The following is a 16,787-nucleotide window of genomic DNA, read 5'->3' on the forward strand; positions in this document are numbered from 1 at the left end:
GGCCGGGAGAAACGCCGCGAGGCTTCTCCGCCGTTCTCCGGCGCCCACAATGAAATCCCGCCCTAGATCTCGCGAGGTTTCGGCGCGCTCCCCCCGAGCACGATGCCGCGCAGGAATGTGAAAGGCGCGCGCCCGCCGCCATTTTCTCTCTTTCTTGGCAGACAGCGGCAGCGGCCGGAGCGGCGCCGGGGAGGCCATGGCGGACTATTCCACGGTGCCCCCTCCTGCCGCGGGCGCGCCCGGGGGAGGTGGCGGCGGGGCTGGAGGAGTGAACGATGCCTTTAAAGACGCGCTGCAGAGGGCTAGGCAGGTGTGTGTGGCTCCATCGAATCAATGGGGTCCCGGGGCCTGGAGGCCGCGGTCTCGGAGCCGCGGGAACAGTGAACAGTGAGGGCGCTGCGCACTGGGCTGCGGGGAGCGGGACCCCTCCGCCAGTGTGCGTGTGTGTGTGTGTCAGTGTGTATGCGAGTGTGAGTGAGTGTGAATTGGGGGGAGCTTTGTCCCGTCCCCACGCCCCCTTTGCGCCACCCGCCCGCCCTGGGCCGCGAGGTATTTGTGGCCCCGCTCCGCCATTGCCCGCGAACGGCGCCGGGAGCGGCCCGAGGGGATTCGGCGGTGAGCGGAGCGGCCCCGCGGGCTCCGTCCCCGGCGGCGGGGAGGCCAAATCTCGGCGGGCGAGTAGCGGCGCGTTATCGGGCCGGGCCCGGCGCGGCGGAGGGACGGACGGAGGGCGGCGGCTCCGCGGCGCGGGCCGCGCTGTGTTGCCCGCGGCGCCCGCAGCCTGCTCGGACCGGTTGGGCGGCCTGCGGGGCCAGGGCGGCCCTCGCGGAAGCTTTTTATCCCGCAGCTTTATTTGCGGCTTCTGCACCACGGGCCATGTTTTCGTCGTTTCTCGGGCGAAATGTTCGCCTTGCCTGTTAATAAGCGGTCGCGGTTTTGGCAGTATTAGAGGACGCGGTGTGGTCGGGTTTTGAAATTGTTTGGCCGGTGAGGCTTTACCGTGAGATACCGCGGTGTTTGGCGAAGAAGGCGTAGAGAAAGAAAATTCCCGTGTAGGAAAAAGGTTTTGGTGTTTCAAGGCCAAGTTTTCGGTTGGGAATTTTTTTGTAGGTGAGGAATATTGAGGCGGCTTTGCTGCTGAAGTATGAGCACAAGTCCTTAAATCGCAAAAGAAAACCTCTATGAACAAAACTGGTTTTGGCCTTTTGTTTAACGATTTGGGGTCTTTTTATTGCGCGTTGTTTAAATCCCTGAAATCTTTTAGAAGACGTGGAATGAACATGGGCCGAATTAATTACTTTTTTTCCTTGGCTCACATCTGCCTTTTGTTTAGATTGCAGCGAAAATTGGAGGAGATGCTGGCACAGCAATGAATTCAAACGACTACGGTTATGGAGGGCAGAAAAGACCTCTCGAGGATGGAGGTACGCACTCATTCCTGCTGCATTTCTTTTCGTGGCGCATGGCCACTGTGCTAGAAAGATTGTTTGTGGATTCGGCGTTTTTTTTTCCATAGCAGAGCATTAAAACATTTTGTTCCCCTCCTAGATCATGACATATTTTTTCATTTTCGGTTTAGTGGGGAAGTTTTTTAAATCGTTGTGCTGTAACCTGAAGTGAATGTAAGACTATTTTACAGTATTTTAAATGTGGTTTAAGTGCTGCAAGTAGAACAATGCATGCTGGGGAAAGGGACAGAAATATTCAGGTTGCAAAATGCCTATGCAGGTGTCATTGAAGTCTTTTGTGGTTTTGTGGGATTGGTTACAACTCATAAATTGCAATTAGGGCAGGAAGTGCTGGATTGTTTCATTAGCTGCATTACTGCACTGTTTCAAATAAAAGTATTAATGCATTTCATTGTAAAAGCATAGGACTTTAAAAAACACAGGGAAGTGAATTTTCTGCCTTGAAGACACTTTTGTATAGTGTAATAGTTCAGCCTACAGCACGTGTGAACCCTGATAAGATCATACTTAAATCCTCTGACTTGTTGCAGCTTTTTCGATTTGCCTTGCACTGCAGTAAAGTTTTCTCCTGAAATGTGTGTGTGTCCTCTTCTGTCTCTTACAGAGCATCCACTTTGAACTTAGCAGGGTTTGATATGGTTAATGTACACACCAAATCCTATCTAAATTACAGGAAGAAATCTTTGAACTTGCTGAAATGTTCTCATAGGTCTCACAAAAGAGAAATGCCTTTTTTTTTTTCTTTTAAGAGGATTGAAACTCAGTCTACAGAATGTAACTAAGGCTTTATATCAGGATTTCTTGTGTCCTACAGTAAAGGTTTTTTTTCTATTAAAGGTGAGGTTTTTAATATACAAAAATGAGCTAATGATGCTTCAGATGATATATGTAATGTATTCTTTTTATTTTATGTGTAGATGGCTCTTGGACAAGTCCGAGCAGTACAACACACTGGGAGGGAATGCCCTCTCCTTTTAAAGGCAGGAATTTTTATTTATTACCTGTGTTTAGTATGTAAACATGACATAAACTAGTGGATCTTTCTGGATTGACACAAATATTTCTTGGAATATGTGGCTGAGTTTTTGCTGCACATAAATTATGGTGGTTCATGTAGCCTTTATTTTGGGGTGGGAAGGAAGCATCTGAAGTGTTATTTTTACAGATACAGGTTCATGATGCCTTTTATTTCTCTACTGTACAGAAAGGATTTGGACAGTAGTGATCTAGTTACTGTGAATCTGCTTTTTTTTTTTTTTTTTTTTGAAGTTTTATACTATGAAATGCTTGATATTTGGATAGGGATTTCATATCAGCGTTCAGATTGAGATTGCATTGCCATGTGATACTGTTGTATTTTCAGATATTTGGTCTAGATTTGTGGTCATTGTCTGAATTATTTCTTAAGTTATTGTTGATTTTTGTATGGATTTGATTTTTTTTTCTTTTTTTACTATAGAAGCATCATTAGCTTGAGCAGCCAACAAAGCTGGACTTTGTTCCTTGTCTTAGTTGAGTTTCAGTGACTGGGTATCTGTGAGCTATCTACACACAGTGCGTTCTGAAAGCTGCCTTTTGTTAAACTGAGAGATACATGGAAAAACCTAACACCTTTTCAGCTATACTAACCAAGTGCTGAGTGCTCGTCAGATTCTTTCTTTTATTCAGATGATCAACTCCCTGAAATTGGAGGAGGAAAGAGAGGAAAAAAAAAGGGGGTTAAAATGCACTGGAAATTTACTATTCACACTAAAAGGCTTAAAGAGTTCCTGAATTTCTTGGCAAAAAAAATTTAAAAAATCTTAATTTTGCAGATCAACCAGATGCTAAGAAAGTTGCTCCCCAGAATGACTGTAAGTAATTTTTATTTTGTTGCCAAAAAAACCTAAACAAGTGTAACATTGTCAGAACAACAGTTTGAAAGTGTTCTGGTAGGTGACCCTTGAATAAGGGAGACCCAGAGTGTGGCTGGGGGTTTGTCTTGCATTGTTGAGTCTGCTTGGTAAAACTGACAGTGGGGGTAGCAACAATAGAGAGTCTTTATAGCTTTTAAACCTTTTGATAACACTTCCTAAAAGTAAACTTGGACTAAAGTTTGATACAATTGAGTTTTGTTATCAAAGGAAATGCTTAGTTGTAAGCTGTACCACTTGTTTGAATTTAATTTTAACAATGTTTGTTTATAGCTTTTGGAAATCAGCTACCACCGATGCATCAGCAGCAAAGGTAAGGGTTTTACACTACATCTTACAGAGAATTTTTATTGAAACAAAGCAGTTTCAAGCAATTTTTTTGAAAAAATAGTATCAACACATGAAGCATTTATTCTGTGGTTTTATGATCTGTTGAAGTTCAGCTTTAGCAAGTCCCAAGTCAGACAGTTGAAATGTACCTACTTTGCTCTCCCTTTCTTTCTCCACGGCCTAGGCTGTGGATTGAGCTTAATAAAAGAAAAATATATTGGCTGATTTCTCTACTTCAGCCTTGGTAGCATAGCTAGAAGTTGGAAGCAGATCTGAAGAGAAAGGTGATGCCATCTTGTAAACAAAAAACAAAGCTGAATGACCTAAACCCAAACAAAATAATTCAGACTACAACTTCATTGTTTTCTCCACTCATTTCTTACCTAAACATCTACATCCAGATGTTATTCTTTTGCTTTGGACACTTCTGAGATACCAAAATTTGCAACATCCTTTGATGGTATACAGATGAAACTTAAAATGCTGCCAAAAAGTAACCTTTTCTGTACTGCACGTCTGTTAATTAAGAGAGTGAAGGAAACTTCTGACTGATTTGTACAACACTTGAACTTTTTGTGGTTTTTTCTGTGTATTGTCAGCTTATGTAGAACTGTGCTTGCATAATGACTTTTAAAGTTACTGGGAGGCAAGTAAGCCAGGCTGATGGTGGGGCAGTAGCTTGCTTTAGTTTAATGGGAGGATAAATGTAAGTGTGATGCTGGTTTGTTCTCTGCATGGTCATGACTTTGTTTGCCGTTGGCTGTAGGTCTGTGATGACAGAGGAGTACAAAGTTCCAGATGGGATGGTTGGATTCAGTAAGTAGCATGGCTGTGCTCCTGTGGCATGGTGGGGGATGTTGGCAGAGGCTGTTGGTACAAATCACCTTTGTGTTTTCTTTCCCCAAGTCATTGGCAGAGGTGGAGAGCAGATCTCACGCATTCAGCAGGAGTCTGGCTGCAAAATACAGATTGCACCCGGTAACTGTTTGTTATGTGGGGGGTTTAATTGTCTGTCTGGGGGAATGGGGAGGTGCTTGGTAGGAGGTCCAGAAGATTGCTCATTGCTTCTCATTGCCTGAACCTTCATTTAAGATACAAGTGAACTTTTTTGGGCTAATCATGACTGTGATGGGCTAAAGAAATGCAAAATGGGATACAATGATTATTCTACTTCATTGAGTATGAAAATCCAGTAGTTTGTGTATTATGGTTAATTTCATAATCTCTTTCTGATTTAACACTGCTGATAAGTTGGCTTTATTTTATGTTTGCAGATAGTGGAGGCCTGCCTGAAAGATCATGTATGCTAACTGGGACACCAGAGTCTGTTCAGTAAGTATTTTTAACTGATATCAGGACTGTAATCATGATTTTACTCTCATGGCAGCTGACCTGACACATGTGGTGAATGTATACTTGCTTTTGTCCATTGTTGTAGTGGCTACAAGTACAAATGTCCTTACTTTGCATGCTGAATCAAGCAGCAGCTTTTGTTCTGAATTAAGCTTTGATGAGTGTAACTGTGTTCAAGGACCTTGAGGAGGTAACTTCATTAAATACAATTGGTAAAGGACCATCTTTTAAATTCCAATATTGCAGTGGTTTTATTATTTTGCAGTTAAAGTTACTTTTGCAGATTGATTGAGATTGCTTCATATTTCTTAGTGATAATAGCCATAATTCTTTTGCAGACACTATGCAAATTTTAAAAATTGCCAAGCAGAATAGATAGGGGCAAGAGATACTTGCAGGGATGCACATTTATGAATGTGTATTTTCTTTCACAGGTCAGCAAAAAGATTGCTTGATCAGATAGTTGAAAAGGGAAGACCTGCACCTGGATTTCATCACGGTGATGGACCTGGAAATGCAGTCCAAGAAATTATGATTCCAGCAAGTAAAGCAGGATTAGTTATTGGGAAAGGTGGAGAGACAATTAAACAATTACAGGTATATATGTATCATCTTTTAAATATGATGGTTCTGAATGTGGGTTTGAGTGAGTACTGACCTCCCTTTGTCAAATAGGAGCGGGCAGGTGTCAAAATGGTCATGATTCAGGATGGCCCACAGAACACTGGTGCAGACAAGCCCCTTAGGATAACTGGAGACCCTTATAAAGTTCAAGTAAGAAGTGCCTCACAATTAAATGCATTTTAAAATCTGTTTGGATGTTGCAGTAGCTGAACAAACTTCTGTTGTTCTTTCAGCAAGCCAAGGAAATGGTGCTGGAGTTAATTCGCGACCAAGGTGGCTTTAGAGAGGTGCGCAACGAGTATGGGTCAAGAATAGGAGGAAATGAAGGGATAGACGTAAGCATGGTTGAAAAACTTGTTCACTGTATTTTGAGATGTTCACTTTGAAATGTTAAATTGGGTAATACCACTGACAGCTTTTAACCAGATTTTAAAAAGTTGGTTGTGGCATGTAAGTATTACTTGATCATTGCTGAATTTACAACACTAAAATGATGGGCAGCATTCACTTTACATTGCCAGCAGCTATGAATAATTTCAAGTAGCTGGAGTTTTTTATCAAATAAGCAAGTAAATTTTATGGTCAAGTATATCATGTTACAACATTATTGAAAATTGACTTTGGCCTTTACAGATCTTATTTAAGGCCAGCTGTTAATGCAAGTCACAAGCTAGTAACTTCATCAGGGAGAGGCTTAAAGCTTCATCTGCTGGAATCTGCCTTTTAGATACTCTATAAATTCTTTCTTTTTTATTCTGAGAGGCATAAAATCCTCTGCAATTGCCACCACTATGAGAACTTCTAAAGCATAGAATCACTTTCTTTTTAATGGTTTAGTCCCAGTATGTGCTAGGCTTGTGACTTGATAATAAAAAATCCATCCTTAAAAAAGCCTGAAGTGGCATTGGTCTTGCCCTACTTAACAACTCTAACCCCTTCATTATGTGGATTTTTTTAGTAATATCTATGCCATCAACATCTTGTTTGGGTTTGGGTTTTTTTTTAGGTTCCAATACCACGATTTGCTGTAGGTATTGTAATTGGAAGAAATGGAGAGATGATTAAGAAGATCCAGAATGATGCTGGTGTTAGGATCCAGTTCAAGCCAGGTTTGTAACATGTTCATAAGTTTTTGTGATTTTACTGTGAATTTACTGAAATGCATATACTGGAATAGTTTGTTTTTATTCCAGATGATGGAACAACTCCAGATAGAATAGCCCAGATCACAGGGCCTCCTGACAGATGTCAGCATGCTGCAGAAATTATTACAGATCTCCTTCGCAGTGTTCAGGTTGGGTAATGTTGTTCAGTGTTTAAAATCTCCTGCCCACCTTTTGGAAAGACCCAAACTTTTCAAAAAGTGTGTGTAACTAGAAAAAATAATTCAGTTGTGCCATTTGAATCTACTTCAAAGTTTGGTCTGGAATATGAATGTTTACAGTTAGTTTTGCAAGTGACCATACTGATTCAAAGTCATGGCATTTCTTGATGTGTCTGATTTTAGAGCTGGTCCTTGTTTTGTGTTAATTGCTAATATGCTCTTACTTTTGGTTGTAATCAGTGTTTAAAAGCTTGTTGTTAGATGGGCCCCACTGCTGCATTTACAGAAGGCAGACAAAAATGACATCTTTGTGTGTGTGAAATTTCTGCTTGCTTCTATATCCTTTCCTCCTTCATCTTTCATATGCAGAATTGTACAGAACATTTTTTAGAATTTAATTTATGCCTTCCATAAAAGGTACTGCTTCAACTACCAAACTTGAGTAGTGAATCTGTTATTTCTTAACAATAATGTAATGTAACTTGTTTGCATTTGTTTGCAGTAATTTTATAGAACATGCTCATTTGTTGCTGCTGTTTTTTAGGCTGGTAACCCTGGTGGGCCAGGACCTGGTGGTCGAGGACGGGGTAGAGGCCAAGGCAACTGGAACATGGGGCCTCCTGGTGGATTACAGGAGTTCAATTTTATTGTCCCTACTGGCAAAACTGGATTAATCATTGGAAAAGGTAATGTATCTTATATATGTACCTTGTATGTTACTTTAAAAACCACTCAGCTTCTCTGTTTGGACAAATGCCGTGCTACAGAGATGTAAGATGAGTCTGATGCTAATAATGCTGAATTTATATGTTCAGTCCCCATATGGGCCTTTCTCTTAAAGAGTTGGACTCCATGATCCATGTGGAGCCCTTCCAACTCAGAATATTTTGTAATTCTATGACTTTTTAAAAAAATTTTGGTTGCCCAATTTCCCCTGTTTTGGAGACTTTGTATATATTAATGGTACACATAACTTTTCTGGATCCTGTAAGAGAAGGAGCCAGTTACCTTGTGGCCAGTACCTCTGTGGGGCTTTTTTGTCATTTGGGCTTCCTTGCCCCTTTTATAGGGAGGTTGGGTTGTATGCTTATATTTACTGATAACCATGTCTGTCAGTTGTTATTAATGTTTAATATTAGATGTTTACATAAATAAAAATATATACAAGATTGTAGGAATTCTTTGCTGACATTTCTGAGTAATTTTTTTATAACCCTTTAAAAATTTATTTTACTTATTTATTGCCATTAAATCTCTCTGCTACACTGAAGAGATTTTATTTGAGTTGTTTGAAATGTTCTTGAACAGCTCATAAGAATAGGTGCCTTTTCATGTCTTTTTGGCTTCCATGCAGTTGACTTTTTCTCTGATATGAATCAGTATTTTTTGCTTTGATGCACCTCATAAAAACTCTGTATTGCATTGCAGGTGGTGAAACTATTAAAAGTATAAGCCAACAGTCTGGTGCTAGAATAGAACTTCAGAGAAATCCTCCACCTAATGCAGATCCAAACATGAAGATGTTTACTATCCGTGGGACACCCCAGCAAATAGATTATGCACGACAACTTATAGAGGAAAAGATTGGAGTGAGTGGAGAACTGACTGCTTTTTTGTTTATTGTTACAGCTAAACAGAGCAGAAAGCAAGTCTCCTTTGTGGAGATTTCTTTCCTTTCACTTCCCAGATTAAATTAATCAGATAATAAATGGATAATAATGGTCATCTGGATTTAAAGTAATATAACAAAATATTGAAATGGAAACCGTTTATCTCTTCAGCATCATACAGTGTGCTCTTGAAAATGCCAATCCTGTGTATATGAAAAAATTCTTAAGTTCAAAGATGTTAGTGACATGTTTGGTTTTTCAGTCCAGTTATGTTTGGGTAAAGTTCTAATCAAAGTTACACTTTCAGTTTCACAGTGTTTTTGTTTCCTGTGTGTGTGCATGTAATTAAATTTACAAGAGGCTTTTTGTGCCTAATCTTACAAGCAGGTTTAGTTAGTCAAGTTTAGATGTATTGATTTATTTTAAAACTGATAGTCTTGTTAGAGTGTGGGGAGTTTAGTGTAACTTGTGGAAAAATCTGTGGGTTTTTTTGTAAAATCCTTTACTTTCTCAAGAAGGAGCTGAAATAAATGCAGTTTTTTAGTTGCTATTACTGCTACAGCTGCCTCTAACTACCTCTAAGCCTAATCAAACTTTAAATAGCCTGTTTTCTGCAGGGAACTGTCTTTAAAACCAATCAAACCTTTTAGATGTTCTTTGAGTGTTCAGACAAATGCTTTTAAAATGCTGAAAAATAGAGACGCTCAAGGTGTATTTTCATCTGTGTCCCACCCTTGTTACAGGGTCCAGTGAATCCATTGGGTCCCCCGGTTCCCCATGGTCCCCATGGTGTTGTTCCTGGCCCACATGGACCTCCTGGGCCACCAGGTCCTGGTGCTCCCATGGGACCCTACAACCCAGCTCCTTACAACCCAGGCCCTCCTGGTCCTGCCCCTCAGTGAGTATTGCCTCAGCTGCCTTTGCTCTGTGTGGGGTGACCCTGGGGCTGCCTCTCACTGTGTGTGTGTGATCTTTTCTAGTGGTCCTCCAGCTCCATATGCTCCACAGGGATGGGGAAATGCTTATCCACACTGGCAGCCACCAAACCCACCAGACCCAGGTAAGAAATGCACAGCTGTGCTGTAGTGTTGGAATATTTCAGGTACATCCATTCTGTCCTTACAAGTATATGCATTGTACAGTTACTTGTGTTACACTCCTAAAGCTGAAAAGCTCCTGTTTTTTCTGGCTTTTTTTTCACTGATTGTCACTTTACTTATGTTTTGCACTTTCCATATGTGCCTTGTGAAATGTTGAAATTTAATTGTTACAGTTGGAGTATGTTTTTTTACAAATGTTACTGATACTGCATCACTATTTATGATACTTTTTGCAAGTCTTGGTTCACTGATTTTGTGCAATTCAGTTTTCTTAAAATCAATGTTTTTGCATAAAGTTCTGTAGTAAGGCTGTCTTTAATAGTAAATGACTTTTGTATTTTATTTTAAACAGTCTTTACTGATTTGTCTTTTTGCAGTTAATGCTATGATATTTCTAGGTTTTGTTCTATTACAATTTTAAAAGTCTGATGCTCCAGTGTATTTTGTTGACTCCCTTTTGAGGGCTAAAACCTTGGTGAATTGCTGTTAATAGAGTAAAACTAGTTAGGGTTGTGTATTTTGAGCTTTTGCTTATCATAGTTTTGTGTTTTCTTCTGAAACCTATCTTTGTAGAATTTGTTTCTTCTATTTCTGTTTATCTTTGTCGAGATTGGGAGTTCTTACTTAAATACAACTTCCAAAGTTGTAGCATCCTGCTTTTCTTAAAGTTTACATCCTTTGGTTGGACTAGAGGATATGGGGAAATGGAACATCAGCCACAGAAGGCATGGTAAGGCTAGATGCTTGAGTTTGTTGTACCTCATTGGTTTGAGGTGGAATTGTAATTCCTCACAATTTGAGCCAAAAGATCTCAATTCTGTTTATGTTATCAATGACAGATATTTTATGGTAGCCACTGTTCCTGCCATGGATTCTGTTAGTGGAGAAGGGACTCCATGTCTGTATCACGTTATCTCTTTGCAAAGAGCCCTTGCTGGTTTTAGTTCCCAGACTTCTGCACAAGGTAGCTCTGCATGTGCTCAGTTCAGTGTTTAAAATGCTGCTGACTTCATTTAGAAGTAGAATGGCTCAAAGTGACTCAGTATCAGCATAGCAAAGTATTTCATGCAAAACCACTGCTGAAAAGTTACAGCCTGTTTCACACCACCTTTTTTACTCTTCACTTATCTACATAAAGGCTGGGTAAGAAACAATGGCAAATATTCCCTTGATGTCATCTTGATGATTCTGTAACTGTATTTTTTATGAACACTTCCCTTCAAAATCTAATGAAGTTCTCATATGTGCAGTTGAAGTTGGTGTTTCTTTTGACTAGCATTTATTTGAATGATTTTTCTACAGTTTTCACTTAGTTACTCATTCCAGTGTAACAAATGGGTTATTTCAGTACTTTGTTTTCAGAGGTGCTTTCTCCAGAACTGTGCTTGCCCTTGTCATGTGAAAGTGGAGCTAGTTACTACAGTCAAATTTCTTTGGAAATTAATGAACCCAGCTCTGTGTTCTTCTACTCTAGAGAAGTAGCTAAGGAGGAGGGGGAGGAATTGAGCAATGGCTTATTTGATATTTGCAGGTAACCTTAGAATATAGGAAGTGTTATTTTAAATCCACTATTGTTGATGGAAGTAGTGCAATTTAAACAGAAAGTAGTGTGTTAACATTTTTTCTGTGTGCATTTGGAGTGATTACATTTGATTTTTGTCACAGGATTTCGTTTAGCATTAATTTGTTGCTCTGGGTTCTTGTTGAATGCATTTTTCAGGGGAATTCTTCATCTTCCATTGCTCACTGCCTTACCTGTTTCACATTTAGGGAGGATTGTATTTCCATTCCCATGTATAGTTACTCTAAAGTATCAGTTCTGTCCATGTCCTTTTGTGAATTCTTTCCTCACTTGGCTGAGTTTCTTTGCAGATACTTTTATTCTTTAAGACTGCAAATACTGTTTGCAATTATATGCTGGATGTGTAAAATGTATTATTTTGTCTAATAGTAGATTTTCAGGTATTGTCAATTGCCAATCTTGTACTTAATCTGTGATCAGCAAGAATAAGCCATTCCTAAAGGCTAAGTGTGAGAAACAGAGCAATAAAACCCCAGGAAGCAGCATCATTGGCCTACCTAGATGTAGATGAATAATGAGTCATGGAGATAGATGCAACTGTTTCTATTATTTTTTTATACTAAAAAGTTGTAAGTAAACAGTGATGCTTAATAGCCATGTATGTGGATTCAGGTTCTTAAAATGCTGTGTGTTTCTCTATTTTACTGTTACCTTAAAGTTTAAGTGACAAGCATTGCAAACACCTAGTAAGTCTTGTATTCTTCTGTTTCAGAAATATGTATTTGGCATGCCTCCTCCACCGGTGCCAGTGTCATTAGCGTGAGGTTCTAACAAAAGTAAAACCACTGAAATCCTTTGGTGCTAGAGTGATTCATTGCTGCTGCCATTTATTGACATGACTGTTTATTTAAACTTTAAAAGTCTGTTTCTATTTACCACATGTAAGATTAATAAGTGGCATTGTAGTAGTAAAGGTTCTAAAGTTATTTTATCTCTCCAGCTCTATGAAAGTACAGTTTGTTTAGTACATTGGTCTTAAACCTGATCAAAAGTTTATGCTAGAAAGAAAAAATACTAGAAGGATGTACATGGATATTTTGTTTAGATGGATTTTTCCTTGGAGGATAATAAGAATGCTAGGACAGGATTAATTGAGGGCAGCATTCTGTTCATAGTAGTGCTATTATAAATGCTTGTGTTCTGTTTTCATAGGTAAGCCAGGAACAGATCCCAATTCAGCAGCGTGGGCAGCTTATTATGCTCACTATTACCAGCAGCAAGCACAGCCACCACCTGCAGCCCCTCCTGGTGGACCAGCTACAACCCAAACCAATGGACAAGGTAGATATCGAGTGAAAGGGACACATTTCTCATTGCTGGAGGTGTAAATACCCCATTATTTTTTATTGTTGTCCTCCTGTGTCAGGTAAATTTATTTTAAGCAGCTGGATTTCTTGGAAAACTATTGCTTGTAGCTTTCAATATTGCTTTTCACAGTTTCAGTAGTAACAAGGGTAATGTATTTATCTTGGAATAAACTCCAGGGAGAATTTTGCTGCAATGTGGGCTGACTTAATGACTACACAGAGCAGTCATAAATAAAAATGTAATGAGCTAAGCTGTTGATTGTCATTTCCTTAAATGGTTGCATCACTTCCAGTGGGTTTGGGACAATTACAGTTGTGGTATGTAGTTGTATTATTTTAATTTTTGTGCCTGGCTGAGGCTTACCACTTGAATTTTGGTATTTTGAATTGCCAGTGGTATGCACTTCCTGAATCTTGAAAACATGTCTTCTTTTACTAGTAGTTTGTAATTGTAGTAGCATGTACCACAAAGGTTTATAGTGTCAGATTTGAGTCATGTCACGTATTTCAGTGGATTATTATTTGGATTATGTGTGAAACAAACCCCAGTAATTTTAGTTTAACTATTTTTAATGTAATTCAGGAGATCAGCCAAATCCAGCACCAGCAGGGCAGGTTGACTATACCAAGGCCTGGGAGGAGTACTACAAAAAAATGGGTAAGTGTGCAGGGGGTTTTCTGTTGTTTTTTCTGTTCCACATTCACAGTGGAATGTTTTAGGAGGCTTGTCTATTTTTCTGGATGAGATGAGGGCTTCTACCCCCAAAAAAATGAAATGCACAGTCATGTCTTCTGAACCAAATACTGCTGAGAAACAGACTTGAAATTTTGTGTTGTTTTTAGGCACTTCATGGTACTCAGACTAGTAATCAGCTTTACAAAAATGCTTCAGACTTAATGAGATATCTTTGATCATTGGGAAACAGCAACTTTTAAATGTTTCATTCTGAATATTATAAAGTACATTTCCTAAGTTTTGAAGTTCACTTTTATCTACTTTATGAAGCTATCTTTTTATGTTTGGTAATTGTTTTCCAATTCTCTTCAGATTACATATGATTTTTTTTTCCTTGTGCTTTGCTTTCTGTGTTTCCAGTTACTATACTAAAGCATCATCATTAGCTATCATTGATACTGTGCCTTTTTTAAAATAATATTTGCTTTGCAGCACTTGAGAGCTGTTTTTAAACTGCAGATTATATGTTGTGGGTAGCTTTCTTTATAAAACTGAAATTAATGTGCTGGTTTATTATTTCATTATTTTGTGTATAAGGAGAGAGTATGTGGCAGAAGGTGTCATTACCTTTTAAATCATGGTTGTGTTCTGTCTGTGGTGTCCTGCCCTGGATACTGCAGGACACAAAGGAATGCCAGAGCTTCCCCAGTGTCTCTGACTGCACATACAGCACCATTGGGATGAATCTTTGTTTGCAGGGGAGAGCTTGGTGCCTGTTCTGCCATCTTCCTATTGCACTGTTGTATCATGGAATATTAAAAGCATTCAGATTTAAGATAAATAACATGCATAATTCCACTTACCAGCCTTCTGCTGTATTGATAACGCTTTGCCAAGACATAACTATCTTTATTTTTTATTTTGGCACAGTATAAGTGATCAATTCTACAGAAAATACATAATGAGTATTTAGTTCAACAGCTGTGTATCAGACTAAGACAATTACACCTCCCAAACATGTGATTTCTAAGATAATATGCCTTCCCATTTTTCTTCTTTCTGGTTCATTCAGCTATTTCTTTTCAATTTATTGTCTCTCTTAGTTTGGCTCACATGCTGAAATGCAGACTTGTGGGAGGCTTTCACTTTTTTTTAAATAATGTGATTTGTTGGTAGGCTCTCTGCTATCTTTCTAATTTGCTGTCTTGGAAAGCAGAGTCTGGATTGCACTAGTCTTGCACTTGCACAGATTAAAAAATAGCAATAGAGTTAATGGGAGCAATTCCAAAGAGGAGTTGGAAAAAACACATTGGGAGATAAAAAATAGTTGGTCTTAAAATGTAAAATGTGAGAAATGCCAAGACAGTCAAATAAGAGGAAAAACACAAGGCCAGTTCTCATCTTAATTCCTTTTTCTAGTTCAGATTGAGTTGTTTGCCTGAAGGAGAGCTCTTGATGGCTGCGCCTACATAACTTACCTTAAAATCATGAGAACTTTTTGCTGCAGAGTCTTGTTGTGGTAGATACCATTTATCTTCAAAGCCACTTGCAAAAGAGGAGTTCAGCTGGAGTTGACATAATGCTAAATGGTGCAGTTTTCCCCACCTCATGAACAGTAGAAGGTCAGTAGAAGACCTGATGGACAAGAAGGCTGCCCACCAGCAAGTTCTGGTGCTCTCCAGGCTTTCCAGTACCATTTGTGCTTCCTGTAGTGCTGTTACTTCTGTCCCCATGAACTTGTGCCAGAGGATGGCAATTACAAGTCACTTGCTCTTTGAAGACTCAGGTTTTTCATAACACAGATGAATGATTTCACCAAACATTGTTAGGGAGAGCTGAACTGAAATTCAGACTTGCTGAGCCCTGTCAGTTCTGGTTTTGCTGCTGAAAAAAACTGGTTTGATAATCCTTGTGGGAAGCTGAACAAGTTGCCATTGATATTGCAGTTGGGGTTTTGGATTTACTTGTACTTAGTTAAGTATGAGTGACCTGAAAATGGTAAAAAACTGCAGAATATGCCCATCCAAACAATAATAGGATTTTCAAAGTGGCTTCCTACTGGTGTGATATGACTTTGCTAGTCATGGGGAACACCTCACTGTATTTTTCACTGAACAGTGACTTGAATATTCACCTGGGTCAGAAATACAGTGGCAAAGCCCATCTCCCTTTTCAGACCCTTGTTTCAGGGGCTGCTGCTTGGAGTAGCAAATACTCAGAAAAATCTCTCATGGATAACAGTTCCCTTTAAACATGAAGTCGTGATCATTAGTAAATGATCCATATGCCACTATCAGAATTTTTAACTTTATTATTTAAAGTCATTCCCATATATTGTGGGCTTGACATACAGTTAAAGGATTCAATAATAAAATAGGAGTTTTTAAAAGATTGCTTAGCATTGTAGTGGAAAGAAGAAACAAAGCAGTTTACTTTTACTAGAATCACCCTTGATAATGTTGAACTATAAAATCTCTGGTGTTTCCTTTCTCAGCCCTCCTTAAAGGGGATGTGTTCTGTGTTTTTCATGTTTCCTCTTGTGGTGACAGTAATTTATAAGTACAGATATTATCTCACAGTAATGGTGAAATTGGAAAGAGTGTACCCTGTTAAAGGTAGTTTTTGTTAAAATAATTGATCAGAAGTGTAAATTGTAAGCTGTAGTACATTAAAAGTTGTAAAATGTGAAAACTGATCTAAAGATTTTTAAAAATGTAACTTTTTTTGCAAATTCCGTTACTGTATAAATGAAAATAAAAGATGGATAGACTTCAGACCTACAGTGTAAGTAGAAAAAACTAAGTTGTAAGGAGAGTTGGAAAATGAAAGGTTGTATTTTGATGGTTTTCAGGGTCATGCTTTGCCAAATACTCACATTCTCTGCTCACACTTTGTTTTTCAGAGGATTAAAAGATTACACATGTGTAGGCATAGTGTGAGTAGCTAGGATTCTTTGTTTAAGTATTTAAAGAAAAACAACCAAACAAAGCCAACCTTCAGTCTGATACTCTAGAAAACACTCCCTTAGAATTTCTGATACCATGTTCCTTAGAAAGTTGCTCAGTGGACTTGTATTCAAATAAAAAGTGAGTTGGTTTCAGGTAGAACAGGAAACTTTAAGCCCTCATCATGTGGGAGCTTGGGAGCTGCCCCTTTCTATCCATAACAGAATTGACAGTTTGGGTGCACGTGGAATTGTACAGGGTGCAGGTTTGCATTTTGCTTAGGTTTATTTCCTGTGGGGTGATGTGATGTGGTGATTTGTTTTTATTGGGTTTGAGGGTTTTTTTCGTAGTATCTTAGAAAAAAATTGCAGAGGTAATGTTTTTTTGGTAATATCTTAATTCTGACTAGAACTTTTGATTTGAAAAATAATCCGTTAAGAATATAAATCAGTAAGTTTCATAGGACAGTAATGAAAGTTCTGATTTGGAAGTTCAGGAAACTTGAAATAAAGCCGTACATATAAAACCCTTTTGTTTGGATGCCTGCAAGTGTG

General features: G+C 39.0%; 1 protein-coding gene across 12 annotated transcripts in view; it reads left to right on the forward strand.

Moving 5' to 3' along the window:
* Positions 1-147: 147 nt before the first annotated feature.
* The window catches only part of FUBP1 (far upstream element binding protein 1), a 33,454-nt gene continuing 16,814 nt past the window's right edge, over positions 148-16,787 (forward strand). For 10 of the 12 annotated variants that reach the window (XR_010029017.1, XR_010029013.1, XR_010029015.1 and 7 more), the window contains exons 1-18: positions 150-310; positions 1,334-1,424; positions 3,284-3,322; positions 3,656-3,695; positions 4,479-4,528; positions 4,619-4,690; positions 4,987-5,044; positions 5,500-5,662; positions 5,741-5,839; positions 5,923-6,024; positions 6,696-6,798; positions 6,883-6,983; positions 7,558-7,699; positions 8,442-8,602; positions 9,367-9,521; positions 9,604-9,683; positions 12,458-12,586; positions 13,196-13,270. Coding sequence is in view for 7 of the 12 variants with exons in the window: in XM_063165865.1 (XP_063021935.1) it covers positions 197-310; positions 1,334-1,424; positions 3,284-3,322; positions 3,656-3,695; positions 4,479-4,528; positions 4,619-4,690; positions 4,987-5,044; positions 5,500-5,662; positions 5,741-5,839; positions 5,923-6,024; positions 6,696-6,798; positions 6,883-6,983; positions 7,558-7,699; positions 8,442-8,602; positions 9,367-9,521; positions 9,604-9,683; positions 12,458-12,586; positions 13,196-13,270 (1,774 nt within the window). In the remaining 5 variants the exon portion in view is untranslated. Of the gene's footprint in view, positions 311-1,333; positions 1,425-3,283; positions 3,323-3,655; positions 3,696-4,478; positions 4,529-4,618; positions 4,691-4,986; positions 5,045-5,499; positions 5,663-5,740; positions 5,840-5,922; positions 6,025-6,695; positions 6,799-6,882; positions 6,984-7,557; positions 7,700-8,441; positions 8,603-9,366; positions 9,522-9,603; positions 9,684-12,457; positions 12,587-13,195; positions 13,271-16,787 lie in introns of all 12 variants that reach the window. The other 2 variants (XM_063165869.1, XM_063165871.1) reach the window with 2 other exon arrangements.

Source organism: Melospiza melodia, chromosome 11 (assembly GCF_035770615.1).
Source record: "Melospiza melodia melodia isolate bMelMel2 chromosome 11, bMelMel2.pri, whole genome shotgun sequence".
In the NCBI taxonomy this organism is placed as follows: Eukaryota; Metazoa; Chordata; class Aves; order Passeriformes; family Passerellidae; genus Melospiza; species Melospiza melodia.